This window comes from Sphaerodactylus townsendi, linkage group LG02 (genome assembly GCF_021028975.2).
Source record: "Sphaerodactylus townsendi isolate TG3544 linkage group LG02, MPM_Stown_v2.3, whole genome shotgun sequence".
In the NCBI taxonomy this organism is placed as follows: Eukaryota; Metazoa; Chordata; class Lepidosauria; order Squamata; family Sphaerodactylidae; genus Sphaerodactylus; species Sphaerodactylus townsendi.
Genome location: NC_059426.1, coordinates 146,943,774 through 146,968,838, shown reverse-complemented (window position 1 = coordinate 146,968,838; position 25,065 = coordinate 146,943,774). Strand labels below are relative to the sequence as shown.

General features: G+C 42.4%; 1 protein-coding gene across 3 annotated transcripts in view; it reads left to right on the top strand.

Annotated features, from left to right (window-relative positions):
- Positions 1 to 25,065, top strand: part of STON2 (stonin 2) — a 70,504-nt gene that overhangs the window by 28,303 nt on the left and 17,136 nt on the right. For 2 of the 3 annotated variants that reach the window (XM_048485060.1, XM_048485059.1), the window contains one exon: positions 13,068 to 13,241. The exons of the other annotated variant lie outside the window; for it this stretch is intronic. In XM_048485060.1, the coding sequence (XP_048341017.1) occupies positions 13,068 to 13,241 (174 nt within the window). The remainder of the gene's footprint in view (positions 1 to 13,067; positions 13,242 to 25,065) is intronic. 3 annotated transcript variants of the gene reach the window in all.

Genomic DNA, 25,065 nt, shown 5'->3' with positions numbered 1-25,065 from the left:
AAGTGTATTGTGCTTGGCTGGTGACTAGTCTTGGGGAATGAATTAATTATGGACCCTAATTGGCCTCTAGAAACCAGGGAGCAAAACTGTTGTGACCTCTTGGCTTCCCCTGTCTTGCTATCTCCATCGCCAGATACCTCAGGCAGAAAATTGCCTCTCGAGAAGCCCTTGGTAAGAAGTTTATACAGGCTGAGCAGAGTTGTAGAAAGGCAAAAAGAATGTTAAATGGCTCTGTCAGGTTTGTCAAAGGCGTTGGGACTTCTTTGCAGCTGCCATTTTTATCCTCAATAATTACAGGATTAGTGCAAAGATTAGCTTCTCAGACTTTGCCATTAAATGCCGCCAAAGAAGCTTGGTCTGATTCCAATACAAAGTTGGAATTTGTGATCTGGTAGGAAGATGTTCATGCTGATCCCCCCCCCCCCTTTTAGGAGCAAACTTTCTTTTTTAAAGTCACAGAAGTATATTGTGTGTTTGTCCAGACTCTTGTCATGATTTCCCCATGTCATACTAGGATCTGAGTCCCTCTAATTTCTCTGCCTTCGTCAGTGATAGCAGCTTATCCACAGTCAACAACGACTGCCCATTGAATACTTGAATTGAATCCACTGAAATTTACTGTGTCTGAGGTAATACCATGTGATAAGTCAAACAGATGTTTCCCCCAGGCATATCATCATCCCTTAATTTTGTGGTCGTTGAGTCAACATGTGAAGCTGCTTTCTACCAGGTCAAACTGTTGTCTGTCTAGTGCACTATTACTTTATTCTGACTAGCAGTGCCTTTCCAGGATCTCGAGCAGAGGTCCTTCCCAGTTTTGATATCCTTTTAACTTTAGGTCCCATGGATTGAAACTGGGACTTTTTGAATGTGTGCAAATCACATTTTTACCATTGTACTGGAAAGGAGCTGGGGCTCAGTGGTAAAGCACTAGCTTTGCATCCAAATATCTTAACTCCATTGTTGGATCAGGTAGTCAGTGATGTGAAAGACCCTTGCCAAAGCCCCTCCTGCTCAGAGCAGACAATACTGACCTGATAGAGCATTCAGTAAGTCAGATATATGTGAACTCTTCCTCTGAAGAATGTGCATGTATATTATCCTTTTGGGGCCAAACAAGATGTAACAGTGTCCAGGGGTCTGACCTGTGGATGCCGCTGCCATTTTAAAGAGATTTAAATATGTTCTGAGGAGATCCTTGGGATGTATTTTTTAAATCTTTGTAAAATGGTTCTAGCATCACACAACATTGATCTCCACCCAGCAAAGGCTCCCAACGGTTGACAGTATTCAGCTAACAACCCTAGTGCCCTCCCTTAACTTAGTTCATTCAAGTGACCACCAAAACTGGTGCACATTCTGTTGCGGGGCAGATCCTTTGCAGTGGCTTGCTATAATATGCGAAAAGGGCATTTTGAGTTGCTAGTTGTAGGAAAGTATGTTATTTCAGAGAACCTTTTCTGAAGCAACTGTTGAGAAGGTATTGTTGAGAAGGCTTGGCTGAAATTTTGTTTATTGCCATATGTGTGTTTGGCCATTTCTGTGCCCCTTTTGTAGGGATCACATCACTCCAGTCTTGATACACCCACACTGACTTCCACTTAGCTTCCTGGCCCAATTCATGGTGCTGGTATTACCTTCTAAAGTCCTATAAATCTTAGAACCAGTTTTCTTTAAGGACCACCTACTTCCATAGGATTCTAACTGACTATACTGTGAAATTCAGAGCTTTGCTTCTGGTGCTGCTATCATCTGAAGTGTGAAAGGTGGCAATGCAAAAAAGAAACTTCTCAGTTGTGGCACCTGGAATCCTTTAGTTCTTGTTTTGTTTTTGGCACTAAGAAGTTGAAGTGTCGCCTGCTGTTTCAGTTACTCCTGCTGGGTGGGGATTCAGAGTCCAGCCGTGCAAGAAAAGGGGCAGGCTGCCCAGCATTTGGCAAATTGGCAAATGGGGCTGGAGCTGAGGCTTCAAGGACAGGTCTTTTGGCCAAGGCCACAAGGGGATCTGAGTATGAGGGGTACCACTTTAACATACCCAAGTGGCTGGCCAAAGTTTTCTGGTTTTAACATAGGCCAGACAAGACATACACACACCAAGATAAGTAAAGAACCCAGTTGATGTACACCCCTTCGTTTCTGTCTGATAATTTCTCTAAGGAAAGGTGATTAGAATACCAGATGCAAGCTGTTAGCTTTTTGTAACAAGGTCTGGTGTAATGTTTAAGGGAGTTTATGAATTTTGCTGAAGGTGTATTAAAAGTTTGTTTAAATAGGTTATATATTAGGATTAAAACAGTTTTAGATAATTGCTATTCTATGTATAGTTTAAATTTATATAACATATTCGTGATTATGAATGAATAGAAAAAACTATGTTCTTTGTGCCTTTAAAAGTTGATAAGCCTCTGCTTCACAGTGTTTTAGAAAAAGCCTCATTGCCCAGGAAGAATTGGGAACCTGCCTGAAGACTCCCACTGAGATTTAGCCACCCTCCCTGACCTTGATATATTACATAAGGTTGGGATGGCCAGAATGGAAGAGAACTCTTGGATGGTTAATTGGAAGTGCTTTATTGAACTGTAAAGTTTCATCATGACGTATGTGAGATTTATGGTTTTGTTTTGAACAGTGATGTATTCTTAGCCCTTTCTTATGAAAAAGGACCAACTTTCTTTGTCACCCCAGTCCTCTCCTGTTTGCCACTAGAATAAAATTTATTATCTCAAGCCTCTTGTCTCCTGGCATTCCTCACCTTCCCCTGCTGGGAGTAAAAAGTAGACTGCATGTTGCTTCTCGGAGCAACAAGGAGACCATTTCTAGGTCTGGATCTGACCTAGAAGGAGTCCTGACAGCTCTTGCCATTCAACTCAAGCCCAAGGGATTGCATCATTGGGCACACCTAGATTTAAGTTCCTGCAAGGAGAGGGGAAAAACATAGTCCACTTGGATGGTACGTAGCTTCTGCTACCAAGTTCCTATCAACTTGTTGTCCTGGTACAGATGACTCTAACAATGCCTAGGCTTAATCACCTGTAAGAAGAGGAAATAACAGTCTCAGCTTTTGTTAACAATATGACAGGCTCTTTCTGACTTCATCCTCTTCCAGAAATGCTTCTGGCTATACCCAAGTTTAAATACCTGGAAAGAGACAACAAAACATGGCTCAGATGATGCTCAGCTTCAGCTAGTAAGCCCTTCCCAACTTCCTTTCCTGCTGTCAGTGTATGTTGTTTTAACTCTGGTATGGTAGTGTTTAAATTTTTTACTACTACTTGGTGATCTCTGTGTGAGCTGCTTAAGAGTCTGAGGAGAAAGATGGATTATGAATGCTTCAATTAATTAATTAATTAATTAATTAATTAATTGTGCTATTAATTAACACTCTGTGACATTCACCTACATATTTTCCCCTCAGATCCAAATTTGTCTCTAATTCAAGGCTAGCAGTAAAATCATTACTGCTTCTGTGTTTAAAAAATCCTATTGCACTGTTTGATAAAGAAAATTATATGGGGGGATCCTTTAATTCGGGAAACAGAATATAAGGGAGCTCTGGGTATGCCTTAGCAGTGTTTTTCAGAGTAGTCCTTTGGAAGTTTTGCGGGTGGGCTATGGGGGTGTCATTAGTAGCCATTATATTGGGGACAATGCAGCACAAGGCAGAGGAGGGTTCATTTTGGGGTCAATTATGAGAACCAACAGGTGGTTTTCCCAGACTGCAGTGCAGAAGGACTGAATTAGCCAATGTCTCCTTTAATAGATTTATCCATTAGTCAGAGGCCAAAAAGGGGGCGACTTTAATTTTAATTGGAATTGTCTCCCAGAGGAATGGGATAGTTGGCAAGGATGCCATTATTGTAAACAAAGCTGCTTTTAGATTTTTTTTCCCCCTCAAAATGACCAGTGACTGGTCTGTGTTGTATCTGCAGAGGGTAATTGCTATCTGTCTTTGGGCCTTGTTATCGTAAGGTCACCTGCCACTGTTAAAAGACAAGACAGCTGATTTATTTATGGACGGAGTTCACATGATTACTAATTGGTCCATGTGCCAAGGAAGCAAGTTTGGCTGGCATAGGAAGGAATTTTTAAAAGAAGGTTTAAACCTCTTTTTTTAAAAAAGAAGAGAGAGAGAGTAATGCATTCATTAAAAATGGTTTTTAAAGTTATGGCAAGGGAAGGGTACAGCTTGAAGAAGCTTCTGATGCAGAATGTACTTGTGTTCATCTGTGACAACAGAAGAAAACAACAGTTTGTGCCGCCTTAAAGACTAATATTTATTCCAGGACTACCTTTTGTAAATTAAAGCTCACTTCAGCAGATGCCTGAAGTACGTGTCCCTCAGGCTTGGCTTCCTAATGTGTGCATAAATTGGCCTGAGGTAAATTTACCTTATGCATCCCTTGAAGTGAGCTCTGACTCACAAAAGCTTATGCTGGAATAAATTTGATTAGTTGCTGAAAGGCTGCTGGAGCTGGACTCCTGTTTATTCAGAAGATAATCATATCCTGTCCTGATACGGCTGGTTTTAAAGGGCAGCCTTTCCCTGTCAAGAGATGTGGCTTTTGAGGCATTCTTTTTGCAAAAAGAGCTGACTGGCCTGCTGTCACCTTTTCCCACCCATCACCTTCAGGAAATCCCCGTCCCCACAAATATTAAACCTCAGATCCTTAGACACACACACACCCCGCCCCGTGTGCCTGGGCTGCCTCTTTGCTTCTCATCTGTCTGGGCGTGCCTTGTATGATTTAAAAAGTAACCTGCTGCATTTTTTTCTCTCCTGTTATGCCCTGCCCACACCACACAAGCCGGGCTGACTGACAGGCAGGGCAAACAGCCACGAGTCCTGCTCAAGCATGCATAATGCATACTTCCTCGCACCACTCCCACAAACTGCCTCGGCGACTCAAAAGGGCGTCCTTGTTCGGCAGTGGTTCTGGATGGGCTTGCGAAACTGACAGGCGCAGCAGAGTACCTGTTCTCAGGGGTGAGTGGCACCAAGTTGCCTGGCTGGCTTTGATTGAAACGGGAGGGGGAGGCTGGCAAGAGTGCAGAGCAGCCGGGGAGGAGAGGGGAAACCCGAAGTCGATCGGGAAGGAGCAGAGTTGGGAAGTGTGCGGCGGATGATACTTGAAACTGCAAAGTCCTCAGTGTAACCTGAGAGTGCTGAGGTGGGGTAGGGGGGAAGCCTGCTTTTCTCCAGAGACTGATCTGAGATCCTTGACGGAGGAGGCAGGGCTGCTCTTTGAGCTGTGTGGGAAGACTTTTTGGCACAACTTTTGGGCCATTGAATGATCTGTTGAATACAGAACGAGCTCAGGGGGCAGTGGCTTCATTACCCCAGTCCACCTGATGGAGAAACATTGGTGCTCTTCAGATATATGCTAACATGAATGGGATGCTGGAAGATGAAGTTTGATGTACTTTGGACTGTTCTGTTCACCCTCTTAAAAAAAAGAGGATTGGAGGCACAGTATGAACTGGACTGTTTGAAATACAAAACATCAATGAAATTAGGATGTTGTGGGTTTTCCAGGTTGTATGGCCGTGTTCCAGCAGTATTTTCTCCTGGCCAGCCACAGATGCAGGCGAAATGTCAGGAGAAAATACTACTGGGACACGGCCATACAACCCGGAAAACCCACAACCTCCTAGTGATGCTGGCCGTGAAAACCTTCAACAGTGCATCAATGACATTGATTGCCAGTATGTGTATATCTCCTTTCCTCTAAAGGAGAATTAAAATTCTAGTGCTGCTTTCCTGAACTGTATTCAGACCTGTTTTGATGTTTCTTTGTCTCTAATTCAAACACAAACATCAGATTGACGAGAATGCACTTATAATTTTAAAGAGTTTCCTTCATTCTTAACATTAACAAGCTATGTATTACACACTGGAAGGTGTTCTTGGAGTTGCTTGGGAAACCTTCCTTCTCTTAAAAGAATATTAGAGAAGCTGGCTTGCAGGCAGTGGAATAATTCTAAGAGTCCTGTGCATTTTTACTGGGAACAAGCCTGATTCAGTGGGACTTATTTCTCAGTAAATAGGCAGGAGATTGGATTATGTGGTTGAAATCAAAAGTGACGCATGAGCATTTACCCGAGCAGAGCTTTTTGAGATGGTACTCACCTGTACTGAGTACTGATACCTGTTTGGGGGTTCTTCCAAATCCTGAATAGGGAATTGGTGCAACCGTGTGTAAGAGAGTACAGGTGATTTTTTAAAACAAAACCACCAAAAAGCAAGCACTGAACATGACAGAGAAAATAAAAAGGAACAAGGTGAAACCCCCCTAAATTGACATTCAATCAATGAAGGTTCGCATTCGGATTATTGATGCAACAAACTGAGTTTGATGATTTCTTTTGAAAATGGTCTGTGAAAGCATTGTTGCGACATTAAAAAAGCAAAATTGTAAGTAGACAAAAGCAAAATTGTAAGTAGACAAGTGAAGGATTTGTTTTAATCCAGTGATTGCATCGTTAAAAGCTGTGACGTCTGACTTTTAGCATTTGTTCAAAACTCATTGCCTCAATGAAAACATTGGGAAGTTGTGCCCATCATGAGGCCAGCAGGTCCCTTCCTGGCGAGTCCATGAGAAGCAACAGGACAGGTTAATTTGCTACTGGCTTCCTTTAAAAAGAAGTCTTCATCTTCTATTTTTAAACAGGGCTTTTAGCACCCACCTGGTTACAAAGAGAAGCATGGAAGTTCTGGCAATGCATTTCAAGTCAGCCTAAGAAAATTAAGAATGTGTTTTTTCAAAGACATTATTATTTTTGAAAATTCTGTTTTGACTGCATTTTTTAAAACAGAGCAATTTGTACAGAAACAAGAATAAACGTGTACCTGGCATTAAACTTGCTTTCTACATTGATTTGCTTATCGTTTTTCTATTCTGGACTGTTTTCTCATTTGCCAGATTAATAATGCCATCTGTTGAGTATGTTTAATTCCATCATTATTCTTAACTTCTCCCTTAAAAAATTATGCAAAATGAATTCTGGGATTCTTTCATTGTTTGGAGCAATTAAGTTTATTAAAATGAATCTGAACATTTTAATCCAGACCAGGAGCTTTTTTAGGCAATTGTAGGAAAATCAGAAGTTTTAAAAGACTTATTTACTGGGCTTTCATAAAAGGTTCTGTTTGCATGCATTCAATTACGGTATATGTATTCTTCTCCATGAAAACTGATTTGTGCAATAAATTTTTTATGAGTATAGTTAGTTATTTTAATCTCTGAGGTGATTTAGGATTCTTAGAAAGCATTGTACTATGCCTCCCATTTTCCCAGAAGGGATTAGAAATATCCTTATATGTTTCCCCCTCATACAAAAGAGAAATATATGTATATGGTATAATTTGCTTTAAGTGCTTTTTTGCATAGTGGCTCATAGAAAACAATATTGGCATTATTCCCAGAAACTTGTAAAGCAATAACCTAGTTCAGAGCATGGGCAAACTCCATATCCTACAGGAGTGCTCTCTTCAGTTCCCTTCCACTATGTGAAATGATAATGGGAAAAGTAGAGTTAGTTTACTGCTTTCTTTCTATAAGAATGTGCACGTGACGGGAATAAACCATGCCTCTCTTATTGAACTGATCCTCTAGAGAGGTAGCATAGACATTAACTTTTATAGTGTATGGCAGTAGTGTAGCTAAAGCTTTTCTCGAAGAAGCTAGACCTAGCCTCTAGTTTGGAGAGCAGTTGTAATTATAGGAGATTGCCAGGATCTACCCAGAAGCTGGCAACTGTCTGCGATCCACGGTTTGTCATCCTCCAGAAGTCATTTGGAAATGTCAGTTCAGAATGCAGCAACAGGACTACTAGCTTAGAATACCCCATAACTCTGGTACTTAAACATCTGTGGTAATGGTGGAAAATGCTGCCAAGTTACAGCTGACTTAACGGCTACCCAGTAGTGGCTTTCTATTTCCAATTTTAATGTATGGTGCTAGTTTTTAACCTAGTGAACATTATATGGCTTTGGACCAGGGTTGATTTTATGTCCATTTTTATGGTGTACCTGGTTTTATTTGATGTTTCGCTTTGTTGTTTTACTAGTACTGGTTAATTCTTACTTTTTTTTTTTCATTTTATTAGTTTTGTATACCGCCCTCCCCCTAAGGGTTCAGGGCGGTGAACAACAGTTTTAAAACATACATAAAAACATAATTTAAAACATTGATATGCAGCATAACAAGAACCCATTAAAAATGCAGATGGTGCCTGACTGCTCTTCCCTCCCCCACCCCCTATGCCCATGGGAGGCCAAATGGAAAGGTAGATGTATTTAACCAGGCTGGCCAAATGCCTGGTGGAACAGGCTCCTGTTACAGGCCCTGCGGAAACTCTGCAAGTCTTGCAGGGCCCTGATCTCCTTATGGAGCCTGTTCTACCAAGTAGGGGCCAGGGCTGAAAAAGCCCTGATCTTTTTTGGGCCAGGGATCTCGAGTAGGTCCTCCTCCAAGGAATGGAGGGGCCTGACAGGGCAATATGGGGAGAGGCGGTCCCTCAGGTATGCAGGTCCGAGGCCGTGAACGGCTGTAAAGATCAAAACCAACACTTTAAACACAATCCGGAATCTTTAGTGCTTGATTTATGTTGATTTATGTTCTTATATTTTGACGACTTGTACACATGAATTGCCTTGGACTCTACTTAAGAGGTAGTACATTAAAATGTTAATACTGTATATTGGTACATGCATAAACTATTGTTGTATTGAGATTGCAGTCATAGGGTAACACCCCGTAACAGTTCCACAATTGATACTTATAAGTAGTCTTAAATTTTGCTGGGGCTACCATTTAGCTCTTATATTGCCCCCCCCCCCTAAAATTACATTGATGCATTCCCATGAAGAACAAAGAAGTGACAAGCTTTGGATTAAAGTTTTAGACTCAAAGTGCAATCTAGGAAGCAGGGAAAGGGCTGTTGAGTTGGTGTAACATAAATGCCACTCCATGTGGTGCAAATGGAGCGCCTGGGCCTGAATGCTGCCACTGTGCCAGAGGTCCTTTGGCACAGGAGCCTTTGCCAGTATCAGTGGGGAAATTCCCAGGGGCAGAGCTGACTTGGCTTTCTGAGAACTTTCAGTCTGGGAATGCAACCTTTTGCTGGAGTATACTTACACCACCAAAAAGGCTGGCATAGCCTATTGTGCTACATGGGGGCCTTGCAGCAGGTTTGTCCTGGTGTCCCCCTCTTTTTTTAACTTCCCACGCTGCCGCAAATCACTTTGGATATGGTGGGGCTGCGCTGTCCCCAACGAACCACGTAACTACCCCCCTTTCTGGATTGGTCTGCCTGAGGGATTAATAAATATAGCCATGAATATTGCCTTTAATTCAGATAGATAAATGGTTAGGCGGAATGTAGAATCAGACATGCAAATGTGGGACTATGTTCTGGCATATTGTCTGCCTCTCCCTTACCCCCCATCTTTTCCCCTCTTCCCTCCCCCCTGGTCTGTCATCGTTATCATTCAAGGGAAAGAAAGCTTGAGTTCTTGTGGTTTTCAAGGAAGAAAATACTCTTACTCCACTCTCTTGCTTATGCATTTTCAAATTCAAGCCGTATTTTAAATCCTCATTTCCCATTTCCTGATGCTGTTGGCCTTTTGGTTAACCTGTTGCTTATCAACGGATTTGGGTTAGCCTGTTACTTATCAAGAGATTTTAAAAGTGCGAATGAATTAAACTAATGAACAACATGACAGATGCACATTGAATCATGAAAATGAAACAAATGAGAACTTTTTGGTTGCTCTTTCCAGAAGAAAGGATTTCTTAAGGGTTTGCAGAGGCAACTTGGTCCTGTCAGGGCAGGTAGCTTTGAGTGTTCAGGCAGCTGGCAGGATGTAGTTAGGCATTTATTTAGATATAAGACCTAATTAACAGCATCCCAGGATGTGATCCAGAAATTACATTGCCTTCCTTCCTGAATCCTGCCATATTGTTTCATGCTGCATTAGGAGTAGATTACTACATTGTGCTCCGTGTGGAGCTATCCTTGAGGACTGTTCAGAAGCTGCAAATGGTACCTGTTCGTTACAACCCACCAGAGCCTCCACATTACTTGTATCTTGGACCACCTTCAGTGGTCTTGTATGTTTCAGAGTCCAGTTCCAGGTGGGGGTTTACCTGGGCATTTCTATGCTGTTTTTCTTTGAAAAGTCACCCAATGTGCCTTACATAAATTTTCCGAACAACTAGTTTGAGCATGATAATTTAAATAAAGAAGACAAATAAAGAAAACAAACATCCTGTACAGATGGTACTCAGCAGGCCAGTCTTCTTGCACTGCCAGAGGAAATTTTAAGTTTTAACAGTACAGAAACTGAGGCCCACCTACACGAAGAGCCATCCCTCCCGATCTATGCACCATTTCAGGTCTTCCCAGATCTTCTTTGTAGCAGAGCATTCAACCCAATTCTTCGTAGCAGACCACTCAACCTTGATTCTACCCTCTTGAAAAGCTCTCCCTAAGGATATGAGGAGGCCCTTCCTTTCAAAACAAATTCAAGGCTGTATTACACAGACAAGCTTTTGGCAGAGATGGGTTGAAGATGTTTATTGATCAGTGTTGTTCTCTGAACCTAACTGTTTTTGGTTTTAACTTTGTTATGGTGGAACTTTGTTATAGTGGAACTGCCATCTCTAGCTATGTAAATTAGTCTGTAACCTCAGAAATGATCAAGAAAAGGTAGACTGGATATTCATGGGGTTTCTAGAAACGAAGTGTAGTAAATACGAAAGAGGCAATTGAAGGCAGTAGTTATGTAGGATGGAGGCTGCGTCAGGAAGCTGGAAAAGACAATTTAGCCAAGTCCCTCAGACAAACTGAGAATCGGGGGGCGGGGGCCGGGGAGAGCATACCAAATTCCTTTCCTGGGGATTGACCAGGGAGAATGTTGAAACTTCATGGGTGATAGATACAACATTCTCTCCAACTGTACTACATTCTGAGGTAAGTATTGCGTCCATCAGTCTCCAATCAGTGAGTGGTTATTCAGCATAAACTTGCTGACCAAAGATGAACAGGTGAGCAAGGATTGATTCACATGGCCATGGTATGATGGCATGATGAAAGTGCCGGATCACATGCTGGAATCACAGCCTGTACTTTCCTAGCTCACCTTCAAAATATAGGTTAAATTGACTGTAGATGTATAACCATGAGACATATCTGGACAGGTCAACATGTGTAGAGGGAGAATGGGAGCAAATGTACATAAGACTGGCCCTGCCTTATGTGAATTGGTCACAAGTGGCATAGTAGGCCATGTGGGGTGATTGCATGTAGGCAAGAGGCGGGATCAATACACTGCCATGAGAGGGTGGGGCATCTCTCCTGGTCCTTCTCTACATGCACTGGCCAGTCCAAAAATATGTGTTCAGGTTAAATTGTACAGGTGATTTAGAGCTGCTGAAGCCTTACCTGTCCCATCACCTTTCCAAAAACTTAGCTGATGAAGCTTTAGTTTGCCACTATTATGTAAAAATGGCTTTGAGAAATAAAGTTCCTGGTCTGTCACAGAATCAGCTGGCCCTGTGGGAACTGTTTTGCTGTCATAGTCTCCCGTACAGATAAACTAAATTACCAAGTTGGCCTTGGTCTGTGAAAGGAGAAGAGCAATTTTTTTTTTCCGGAGTGGAGCTGGAAGGTGGGACGTTGCAGTCTGCCTCCACCTAGTTTGGGTTCTCTAAACAGAAACATTGTCCTAGCTGCACGGAGTTCTTCCTGTTGATGTGAAGAAATCTGAGCCGTGGCGAAGCAGCCACAGGAGATGCAGAGCGCTTTGTCATTCGAGAATAATTCAGTATTGTTCCTTTCGTGATCGTACCAACCTTTGTTTGTTTGTTTGTTCTGTGTGGTAACGCACAAAGTGTTCCTAAAGTTCACAGAGAGCAGAGCATCTCCAGAAGACAAAATAGATCCCATGTCGATTGCCTGTTTTGCTCATAAGTGGTAGCCTGCAAAAGAGCAGGATTTGAGACAGAAATAAATCAACTTTATCAAACACCGCACTGAATCATAGAGATTCCAGAAGCAGAAAGGATTTTGTTTCATCCCTCCTTGCATGTCTCTTTTACAAGCTTCTCATTGCCTACAGGGTCCAGTTGTGGCCAGACACACAAAGATTCAGATATTCTCAGGAATACTGATGTAAGAGCTTTCTGTCTTGACTTGAAGAGTTGGAACTTTTACAGCTGAGGCTAGCCCGGGCTTCCAAACTTTCAGAATCTGTGAACTGAATGGAAAGGATTATACTAAGCAGAATATATTTGTGATCTATAACACAGTGGCAGCATTTAAAAAGGACACTTTCCAGACTAGTGGAATTAATTAAGGGAAAGATCCTTCGACTACCTGGGTTAGCCCCAAGAATGTCAATTGAAGTCAGTAAGTTTGAGTACAGAGTCACTTTTAAATTATGCATAGATTAAAGCTGTAGCCCTTTTCTTAAACATTTAACTTGGATTCAATCTGAAATAAAACAAAAACAGAACTTCGCAGGCACAATCCTGCAAAAGATAGTCACAACAAAGGTGACAATTATATGTATATTTATTTGTGAGTAAACCCACTGGACTCCAGTGGGGTTGACATGTGGGGAAAGGGTGTGCTGTAAAGTTGCACCCCTGTCTTCAGAATGCCATGTAATTCAGTTACCTATACCGGGATCCAAGTGTCAAGGCTACCTAGAAAATCAAAATCCACTTAAGAGTAACTTTTTGCCCTGACCTACCCATTGCAGCGGAATGAGATGGAGAAATCCTCGGGTGATAGACCAGAATGAACCAGAGCAGAAGAGAAATGCTGTGTGCATTTTTTGGAAAAAATCCTAGCACACCAAAGGAAAGATTTGATCCCAGCCTTCAGGGCAAGTTTTATTCTTTCAGGGAAAATTTTCCAGGTGATTCTCCAGCTGCAATCTAAAAGTGTATAGTCCATTCTATATTCCTGACTCATTGGTGTGGCAGGTGTGGGCCAAGTCTCAGATTTGAATTGCATTACCTTTTCATTAAGTAGACTAATGCCTTCCTCTCCTTGTTCAGAATTCTCAGGAACTCCTGGAGGTGTGTGTGTGTGTGTGTCCCATCTGCAGTGTGAACAGCTGTCGAGGCAGGAGATGTTTCAGCGCCTGGCAGGCTTACTACTTCATGCAGTCTCCAGAAGCAAAAAGGAGGAGGCGCAACAGCCCTGCACCAACTTGTCCTCAGCAGTTGTGGGTAGGATTGCCAACACCCAGAAGGCACAAATCTGTCAAGGAGTAGGGCCAATGGGGTCAGGGGGGTAGCCAGTAGAAAACAATCAGCTTAGGTGCACCTCTCTCTCTCCCACACACACTCTCTCTCTCACTGTCTTTTCCATTTCACCTTGAGAAAGACAGCTGCAGTGTTTAGAGAAGTTGCTTTTGAGATACAAAAGAGCCTGAGCCGAGCATCAAAGTTGGCTGCAAGCCTGGAACTACAAAGGTCTTACAGGCATAGCACAACAAAACCCTTTGCCTTAAAACCCAGCCTCTCTCCTAGTCCCTCTATTACATGACAGAAAGAAAAAAAAGAGGGGGGAAATTAATGTGGTAAACTGTCAGGAGAGGGAAAAGATGGTCATGCCTGAGGAAATCTGACTGGCTGGCAACCCTAGAACTTGTGGCTACCTTTTCAAAACTTGTTACAACTGCTGAGGAATACAGCTTGTGAAGCAGGACAGCAACCACAGCTTTGCGTTCCTCTGTCAGAATAACCTCATTATTTGTTTGTTAACATTGAAGCAGACTGTGTTTTTAAAATAACTGGCACTTAAGAGACCACCGGAGTCCCTTTGAAAGTGATATGTTCCTACTTCATTTTTGGTGGTTTTTCAGTGGGAAAATTGCAGATATTTTATCATCTTGTTCCAGTGCTATGTGTCTGTGTATTTGCTCCTCTGTTCTTTTTCCCCCCTCTTTTTTTGTTCCTTTTTTACTCCACTTCATCAAAATGTTAGCAGGTAGATTCTGCTTTACTGTAAGAACCTGGCTCTGTGCCGGCCAGCAATATAGAATTGATGGGCTCATGTGGAACATGCAGCAATTCTGCCTCTGAATCAAGTTTGCCTGGCTACTATAGCAACAGGTTGAGTGTTCCCCCCACCCGAGTTTTTCAGAAGAGCTTGCTTTGCAGATGGCTGTGTTGTCTGCAGTTTAGTGTGTGCGCATGTTGGGGGAAGGGGGTCAATTATGCATCTTTATTTTCCAGACAAAGAGCTAATGCAAAAGAGAGACAGAAGGGGGGGGGGGTTCAAGAAAAGGGGATGGTGATGGCAGATCTTCCCTAATATACACCTTAAAGTCTCAAGAAGTGTCTTTTCAATCAAGAAAATCAGGATAAAATACATATTTCTGGAGCAGTCTAGCAGTTTGATTGAGCTAGTCACAGTGTAAATGGTGATATGCACCCTCTCGGGCAGAACGTTTTTCACTGGCTAGGAAACAGAATGAGATGTTATTTTCTTTGGCCCCTTTCGCACATGCAAAATAATGCTTTTTCAAACCACTTTCACAACTGTTTGCAAGTGGATTTTGCCATTCCGCACAGCTTCAAAGAGCACTGAAAGCAGTTTGAAAGTGCATTATTCTGCATGTGCGGAGTGAGCCAAAATCTTTATTAACCTTTAATAGGCATAGAATGAGATGTTACTATAGTTATTATTATCTTAATTTATAGCCCACCTTTCTTACTGATTGCAAAGCAGATATGAAAACAATGTAAATTGCCAGATTATTTGTCTGTAGGGGACTAAAATGTGGACTTTCCATATAAGGCCCAATTGATTTGTGTCCCATATAGCAGATAGTTCCAAAGGGTGCACTCCATGGGTATCTAGCTGTTTCAGCAACAAATTGCTACACTTTTTGGACAGTATGTTATACATTATAATGTGGAGATAGTGTGGTAGTTAAGAGTGCCACACAAGGATTGTTGGCACCCCAGTTCCATCAATAGTACAGAAGAATAAAATTCATTAAGTCCCTAATTTTTTTTGCTGCTGCTGCTGAATAGCTAATCAGAAATAATTTGAAATCTAAAGTGCATAGAGAACGTGAAAGCCAGCGCCTTTTTAGACAAGATATATCACAAGCTTATAACCTAATGCTAGGATTACAACCCAAGAAGCAACTTGTCTCTAGTGCTGAAAAGGAAATGACATGTTGTTGTTTGTGGTGTGAAACAGGGAAGGAAGCATGGATTTCCTGTCCTTTTTCCAGCATGCAATCCCAAGATAATTATCAAATTTTGTCATATTAATGAATTGCTTATTGTTGATCATGTGATTCCCTCCCAGATAAGCTTTTGTTTTGAAACTGTAGGCTTAGTACTTAATCGTTCTCTTTATAAAAAAGAAATAAACTCTCTCCCCCCCCCCCCCTTCTATCCATCTATCTGAATGCCATATAGGAGAAGATGAGTGTGAAATGTTAGAGAGGAAACTGTGACCTCTTGGCTAATTCCGTTTTGTGAGTTTCTGTGACGTGACCCCTGGTAACCCCCTGAAGGTTGATGGCTCTGTGTTCTTGTAAGTATAGGGTAGCAAATAAAATCCAAGTGACAGCTGAAAGATAACAGCCCGGTATTGGCTTCTGTTGATTTCCTGTCATTGTGAGCAGTTGAGCTGGCAGCTGAGGACTTATGATGAAAGTCAGAATATCTGGTTGATGGGAATATCTGTAATAGAGGGGTCCCAATCAAATGCAAGGATGTCCCCTTAGCTCTAGTGATGAAAGCATACAGAGTGAATTTCATTCTTTATTGTGAGGGATGCATCATGAGCATAAATGTTACTGGCTCCTTCTTGGAGCCTTGATGTCTGCGCTGAAAATATATTAGGAAATGCAAATAAAATACACTCCTGTTCCCCCGTAGAAGAAATGCTGACCACAACTAAGCAGTGGGTCCCAGGGCAGATTGCTTTATAACCATGGTTTAGTTTCTGCCTAAAATTTCTGTAGTCAGAAAGATATCTTCCCCTCTTCCCCAGTCCTGCTGCTGCCAAAAATGCCTCCTGAAATGCTGCTGTGGTGAAATGGGGGGACCCCAAGAATAGCTGGGGAGGGCTGCCAAGGTTCCTAGTTGTCAGGACAGCTTCCATATGCACTTCAGTTTTTGCTGTACAGCAATATTCCATGCAGTCCTAACAATCACAATTTTTCCAAATTGTTTTTTCCCTCAGCCAATGAATGTTGAGACATTGGCCCATTCCACACAACACAAATAAAACACCTTGGAGATGTTTTCAAAAGAACTGTTTTGGCTTTTTTTCTCCCTCACAGCACGAGAATATAAAGTGCTTCACCCCAAAACAGTTCTTTTGCCTGCCCCCCTTGTTAGAGCTCTTACTTTCACTTTCGCCACAGCTCATGCCCACCAATTTCTGCTGCTTCAAGATTCTCTGGGCACCGATCAGTTGCAGAAGGTTCCTAGAGTTTTCCTCTGCTTGCAGCTCATCTGCCAGCAATTTCTGTGTAAAAAGTACATGAATAAAGTTTCCATTGCTGATTCAGTGCACGTGTTGTTTTTCTTTTGTTTTGAGGGAGGTGTCTTCGAAGCTACGATGACTCAAAAATATGCGCACGTTGCTGATTCTCATATCATGTTGTCATAGCTTCAAAGACACCACTCTCAAAACAAAAACAAAAAAAGGAAAACGACATGGGCACCAAATCGGCAGTCAAATCAAACTTTATTCGTGTTCTTTTTAGATGGAAATGGTGGGCAGATGAGGTGCAAGCAAAGGAAACCTCCATGGGGATCTTCTGCAAATGGCCACCAGCATGGAGAATCCTGCAGCGGCAGAACATGGCAGATATGAACTGTGGCAAAAATGAAAGAAAGAGCTAAAAACAGGGGAGGGTAAAATATTTCCTGCTCTCTACAAGGCAAGCAGGAAATTTTCAAAGTGGCATAAGGAAAAGAGTTGCTAGTTTAGTATTATCAAAATATGATGCTTGAAGGAAAAATAAAACATCTTCCAAACTTTTTGGAGGGGAAGCTATGCGGAATTCCACCCCAAAATACTTTTAAACGTCCTTAAGACATTTTATTTGTTTTGTGTGGAATGTTTTGTGCAACGTTCTTGTACGTTTTGTGCTGGGAGGAATGTCCCAGCATTGCTGTGACATTGGTGCCCCCAATATTTTTTTGCTCCACTGCTGAGTCGGGCAGGAAGTAGGATGCTGGGATCCTCCCTGCAAAGAAGCCCTTTTCTCAAGATCTGCAACCACCTTCCTTCCACTAACAGATTGTAGGACCTAGCCTCATATCTTCTGACTTCACATTCTGTACACATGTAGTTTAGCATAATTGCCACCATGCATGTTCATTTACTTCATTTATACCCCATTTTATTCCCCAGTTAGGATGCAAAGCAGCTTAAATTGTTCACCTCTCCTTCATTTAAGGTTGCCAACCTTTTGGTTGGGCCTGGAGATCTCCTAGAACTATAATTTTATCCAGGCTGGATAAAATGGTTGCTTTGCAGGGTGGGCTGTTTGACATTATACCCTGCTGAGCCCCCCCTCCCCCCGAGAATCAACCCCCAAATCTCCAGGAATTTCCCAATTTGGAATCAGAAACACTACCCATGTTTTGTCCTGACAACAGCCCTATGGCATAGTTGTCAAACTCACAACCCTCCAGGCATTATGGACTACAGTTCCCATCATCCCCTGCCAGCATCATGCTGGCAGGGAATGATGGGAACTGTAGTCCATAACGTCTGGAGGGCCACAAGTTTGACATCTGTGGATTAGACTGAGATTGCATAACTGGCCCAATGCCACTACAAGTAGTGTATTTTTAAGAAAGGGGAACATGTGGAAGATTTGTGTCCTGCACAAGGTGTGCCTACTTGTATTGTAAACACAATTGCAAAAGGGGAGTTTACATTAGGTATTGATGTTATATTTGTGTACAATTGGAGAAATGTTTCTAGAATGTCTTCTAAATGCAGTTGTCATCTTCTGCAGTGTTGTGATGGAGGAGGATGGGGACAAAAATCAGAATGAGTTGGTTCTGCCTGCCACTGACCATCCTGTCTTCTGCCCCACTAGCTCAAATGTGTACCAGCCACTGCTAGTAAGCATACGTCATTCTTTTCTTTCTGTGGTCTTTTTTTCTAGCGGACCTGTACATCATATGACATGCTCTCATTCTGTTGTATGATGTACTCTTCTGGAAAAAAGTCTACTACAGAAATGTGGTAGTATAAATAAAAGGCAAACAGAAAATGGCTTTTCTTGTGAGAAAACCGATTGCATGAGAGCAGTAGAAACAAGAGCTTCATACAAGGAATCAAATTGAGATCACTAATTCTCCGCACTCTCTTTGCTTGTGTCTCTTCTCAAGTCCCTCTTCTGTAGCTTGTGCACCAGACTGTGCCTCCAGATCCCATTAGACCCAAAGTAATATCCCTTCTTTCTGCTATTTTCTTTCAAGATGTTTGGGCTTGGGAACATCACTGTTCTGATTACCCTCTGAAATGATATGGAATCAATCTGTTTTGTTTGTCAGGCTCTGCTTTGCTGTAATGAAAAGTCTTCTGTTTGGCTGGTTCATAATTTATGGACAATGCAAGCAAATGAAAGCAAAACTAAATTATCTCTCTATCAGACCCAAATTTCCATGGTAATAGCTTTGCTGTTCATAGCTGCCTGGGAGCACCTGCTGAGCCATCAGCTCTTCTCTAGGCTGTTCTTCTGCCTGTCATTTTGAAATTACCGTTCATATTTACGTTGCCCATATTTATGTCACCGTTATCCAGCTTGTCTTGTTGCTGGTCTAGCAATAACTTGACGAGTGAGAATGATGAAAAGATATTGCCTCCAGTTATCTATAGTAATCTCATAAGTAGCAGGTTGTGTTGGTGGCTGTAAGGAAACCCAGGCAGCTGAAAAGCCTACACAGAGAAGTCTGAAGGAGACATTTAACTTCTTTCACGAGTCTGCTTTCCTTCTTCAGTCTCTTGCATGGCAGGAGTCTGTACCACAGTGGGGGCCAACGGTGGGGGGGGGGTCGGAGTAGGGTTGCCAGATCCAAGTTAGGAAACTCCTGGATATTTGGGGATGGAGACTAGGGAGGACAGGGACATCAGTGGGGTACAATGCCACAGAGTCCACCATCCAAAGCATCCATTTTCTGGGGGAACTGATCTTCAGTCTTCATGAGCTATAATTCTGGGGGATCCCCAGGTCCTCCCTAGAGGCTGGCATCCCTAGCTGCAGGCCATTCTCTGTTTTCAATGCTGTGATCGAAACTGGTTTGTGCTTGGACCCCTTCGGAGACATCGGAGCACAGGATGGCCAGTAAACATACATCATCAACAGTTATCTCTGTCTACATCACAAGGTGGCTGGGAATTGGCCGCTCATGGAGGACTAGACTGTTCAATTTAGTTGTATGTCACATTCTTGCTTTCCACCAAGCTCCAAGTGGTTTCTTAAGGCTAACGCAGAGGTGGTGATTCCCTTGAAATGTAATTGCTTGAAATGCAATCAATTACCCAGTCATCACATGCTTTTATGGGGTGAATATTTCAAGGACTGTACAAGGTGCTTTTGAAGATGAAAGATAAATGTTCTTGTTCGCATTGATGTCTTATCATGAGCAGGCGTTCAACCGTCTTGATTGCTAAACGCATCAAAAATAAAACATGAATCGTGATTTCCACTAACTTTAGACAGTTCTTGTCATTTAGGAATCATGTCATCTAGGACAGTTCATGTCATCTAGGAATCTCCCTGTCCTCCTAGCCTCCATCCCCAAATCCCAAGGAATTTCCTAACTTGGGTCTGGCAACCCTACCCCCACCCCCAAATTTATCGAGGATTACAATTATACAGAAGCATCAAAAGTAAGAAAAAACCATCTGAGTGAATACTGGCTAAAATAATCGAATGTATATGTAATTATTTTAGTCAGTATTGTTACAGTTGGTTTCTTCATATCTAGGAATCTCTGTCTTCTTGAATGTTTGCATTTGATGGCTCCAATCACTCTAAAGCCAACAAGCCTGATTCTGGGCTCAGTATGTACTGCAGATGGTCCCTCCCCTCCTCAAAACCCACCCTTCTCAGGCTCCACCCCCCAAATCTCGAGGAATTTCCCAGCCCAGAGTTGGTAATCCTAAGGCGTAAGAAATTCCATGCAAGAAACTGATCGGAGGAAACCTAGCCATCGTAAAAAAAGTTGCGAGGCCCAATGATGAAGTATTTAAGAAAGAAATATACAGGATAATCTGGATGGTTTAGTAGGCAACAAACATAGCCATATATATTCAGCTCATGCCATAAAAAGTTGGCAGAGGGACCAGCTACTCAGATTTTACATAGCATATCAACTTTAAAACCGCATTTAATTCTAGACAGTGCAGCAAACTGTGTGCACAAAAACATTAGTTTTACAATGCTGTGTTTGTCTGAGTTGCATGAACACATTTTGATGTGTTGTCTAGACTGAGGATGCTCTTTTTAACTCTTGATATGTGGGTTTGAAAGACTTTTTTTTTGTATTTTATGGGACAGTCTGCATGTGTGGTTTGTGGTGCCCCTTTCAATTATGATTTTAAATGGGATCTACTGATATTTATATTGTTAGGATACATGGTGATATAAACAACATATTTATAATATGATTGTTTCAGGGATGAAGTATTATATTAGGTTATATTCCACTCTTGACAGAATACCAGCTTGGAATGTGCAAGGCACCCATAGTGCTATCATGAACAGGATTAAACCTTTTAAATGCTTTTAAGTAAGTGGACTCACAAAGGTATAATACTGCTTAGGACAGATTTGCTTTTTCCCCTACTAGCAATAAAGTTGGTTGTGCAAAACAATACAGTGGGCTCTAGAAAACTGTTGTGGCAGGCACACAAGGAGCCAGGATCTCTCAAAATCAGTCATCAACGTTGAAAGATACCTTTGTGTACAATGCTTTTTGTGAAGGTTTGTTCAGAAATTTCCAGATAGCAGCAATTAATGATTTGAAGGGCTGTTTTTGAACTTACTTGGAAAGTTTTACAGGGAATTTGGGGGGGGGGGGGGGGGCAGTTGTCACAGGATTTTGTGGCACTTGGCAAAGTGACCTTCCTTCTGCTGGGTTTATGTGGATTAACCTTGATTGTTTTAAAAAGCAGGGAAAGATAGCCAAAAGGCCAAAGATAGCACTGAGTCTTCAGCCATTTTATCTGCAGATGGGAGAAAGCAGTGTAAATCTGTCCCCAGGTCTCTTTTGTCCCCTCATTGTGGGACACTTCTCTTGCTGGGCCCCATGTGGGGGCCCAGCCTGCCCCCTTCTCCCTTCAGGTGTTTAGCAGTGGTTTTGGAACAGTGTAACCTATAATAGTAGTATCACTTTTGGGGAGAAAAGGCACATGGTTCAATCAAGCTGTGGACAGCAGTACTGTAAATCTGTTGGCTATGGCAACCCCTCCTGTTTGTACACAGACCACCAGAACTGGCACTCTCAGTTCCAAGTTGCAGGTGCTGATGGGAATTATAGTGTATTACCATTCAGTAAGACCAGGCCCCTGTACCTCCTGGATGGCAATGCAGTACAACTCCCAGCAGCCTCTGAGACTTAAAGAAGTGTTGCAATTGCTGTTGCTCAGTCACATCTCCCAAAGCGTGGACTGATGCGAAGGGTAGTTCATGAGCATCCAGGAGATGCTCCCAGATGCTCATAGACTACACTTCCCATCAGCCCCTGCTTTAAAAAGTGAGTCATCTGAAACATACTGGGCTTTTATATAGTAGGATAAATAGTTGGCAATTACTGAAACTTTTGCTTCTTTTCTGTCTTATTTCTGAGTAAATTCACTGAGGAATACAGTGACTAGGACTGCCACGCTCTTGGTAGGGTTTGGAGATCTCCCAGAATAACATCTGATCTCCAGGTGATTGAGATTGGTTTACCTGGAAGGTGGACTCTAGGGCATTATACCCCATTAAAGTCCCTCCTAACTTCAAAACTTGCCCTCCTCAGGCGGCGCCCCCCCCCCCCCAACATTTTCAGATGTTTCCCAACCTGGAACTGATAAGCCTAATGGCTACATGTCTGTGTACATTGGGGAGAAAGTTAAATGAACAATAAGACCTAGTGTGAATGGTATGAATGTTAGGCTGGGGTCTGCAAGACCCCAGTTCGAAGCTCTGCTCTGCTGTGAAAACTTGCTGGGTGACAAGTGGGCAGTCACATGGTGTGGAAAGTGTTGTCAAGTAGCAGCTTACTAAGGGCGACCCTGTGAGTTTTCAAGGCAAGAGACTTCTGAAGTAGTTTGCATAATTACCCTGGACTTCCTTGGTGGTCTCTCCTCCAGGTACTAAACAGGACCAGATTGCGTTTAGCTTCTAAGATCTGATGACATCAGGGTGGCCTAAGACAGCCGAATCAGGGCCAGTCATCCACTCTCAGTATAACCTAGTTTTCATGGTTGTTGAGAAGATAAAATGGAGGAAATGAGAATGATGTAAGCTGCCTCAGGGGTCCTCAGGGGAGAAAGCTGGGGTTTAAAAGAAGGAATAATGAACATCTTTTGATAAATATGAATAGGAATATGCTGGGGAGTGTAGTGCTGTGTGAATTCTGAGGCGAGATTGCTTCACTGGGTGAGAGATAATGGATAGCGTTAGACTTGAGCCACATTTTAATTCCTTTGCTGACACAGAATTCAACTGTTAACTTTGCCCCACCTCAAATCTCACAGACTTGTAAGGATATAATGGGAGAGGCTTATTTAAGAATGGACTGCTTTGAAAGAAATGCACTTTAAAAACAATTCTATGATACTTTTCCCTGATGGTTTAGGTTGGGTTTTTTTTAAAAAAGTGTTCATAATGCAGCTGAAAAAGGAAGCTCAGGAGGGCAATAGGGGCTATTTAACTCTTTGCCCAAATTCTGAGTTCTCAGAAAATTGCATTTCCAATCTGCTTTTATTGACCCTGGAGAAAGCCTAGAGATACAAACGTTTTCTCCAGTGATGCTTAACAGCCCAGTCCAGAGGACTGCGCAGGCTACAGAGTGGTGTTGCCCCCCACCCCATTTGGGCTTCCCGAGTGATAATTTGCAGCGGAAAGGGGGAAATGCCTCTAGCCCCTCATCTCCATCCCAGTGTCCTTCTTAAAACTCCAAGCCAAGTGGCTGCACTCTAAGGCTCCTTCCGCACATGCAGAATAATGCACTTTCAATGCACTTTCAATGCACTCTGAAGCTGGATTTGACTGCGCGGAATAGCAAAATCCACTTTCAAACAATTGTGAAAGTGGATTGAATGTGCATTATTCTGCATGTGCGGAAAGGGCCTAGAAAGACTATACTAATATATACATTCAAAAGATCTGAAGTTTTCTGTTGCCCAAAGAAACATCTCTCAATACAGCCTTGTAAATTAATCCACAAAAGTTAATAACATATAAAGATTTTTATTACCCTTCTTACATTTTCATATTAATTTTTTGTGGCATTTTGATAGCTTGGAAAGAAACTGAGCAGGACATGAACCAGTTTGTGTGTTTCCTAAAGCTCCCCTGCCTGTTTGTCTAGAGCAGTGGTTCCACATTTTTTTTCATTTGCATACCCCTTGGCAAACCATTTGTCGGCTTTGGAAGCAGCAGACACTCTACAGGAAGGGTTGCCATTCCCCTGACAGCGGTGGAGGATATATCCCACTCTGAGCCCGCTCCATATGGTGCCCTTCAGCAAGGCGACAAAGGTGGGGGAGACTCACTAGCTACAAAGGGAGGTTAGATGGAAGCCAGTGTCAATGTGCCAACATCACTTCTGGAAGTGACATCACAATGCCGACAATCGTGGGGATTTGAGCAAAACTCTATGGTAAAAATGTTCTTCTGCCATAGAGTTTTTGCCCAAATGCCAGAGTGTGTGTTGGTGGTGTAATGATGTCACTCCCAAAATGTTGTTGGTACACCAACACAGGCCCGCCTTTGCAGCAAGTAAGTGCTGTCTCTACCCTCCTATCCCCATTGGTTGCCGGGGAACCTGGAAGCCCTACCCACAAATTACACTTCTGCTGTTTTTCCTGCTTCCCTTCCTTCTCATTCTGTTTGTCCTGTTCTGCAGACAGAGAACGTGTTGCTGCCCAAAGTAACATTTGATCCCTGAGAATTACCCTGGGCATAAGAAGCAGGAAGGCAATGTTACTATTTTTGAGTCCAGCAAGAACTCCAATGAGAGCTGGTCCAGACAGTGTGTTGTGAAAGCTTCATGTTTGAAAATAGAAATGACTGCGATATTCCAACTTCCCCTCCGTGTGAAATTCTGAAAGTCACGCTATAATTCTATTTGTACAAGCTGTATTCTTGGATAGGGACAAGTCCTGGCTTTTTTTTTATTGCTCATCACCAAACTTCCAAAGTGCTGCCGCAAAGCTGTTTTTTAGATCTAGATTAGCAGTTCCCACCAGACAAAGCCTGCTATTAACAAACAAATGTAACAAGCATGTGGAAAGTTTCCTTGTAATGTTTTTCCTGTAACTAATATGCTTGTGATAGTGGTGGAAAGTTTCCTCAGGTTACAGCTGACTTATGGCAACTCCATAGGGTTTTTAAGGCAAGAGATTTTTGGAGGTGCTATGCCATTGCCTCCCTCTGCTTGGACTTGAGAGAGTTCTGGGCGAACTATGACTGGTCATAGGTCATCCAGCAGGCTTCTTGTGGAGGAGTGGGGAAAACAAACCCGGTTCCCCAGATTAGAGTGACCCTCTCTGAACCACCACACCACACTGGTTCTAACAAGCCTGTAGGAGTAAAAGCAACAGCAACCCCAAACCAGCACATACGGTCCCTTATCTCCCTGCCTTAGTCTTGCAGAAACTATCTTGCTGAGACTCGAATTGTCAGAAATACCCTACTTTATATCAGCCATTATAATGTCACAGTAAAACACACTTAGTGACTCATAGTTGTTGTTGTTTTTAATCTCCATTTTGGATTGACTGTACTTTTCTCAGCGAGATTTTCGATGCAAATCGGTTACTCTGTTAGAAGCAGAACAA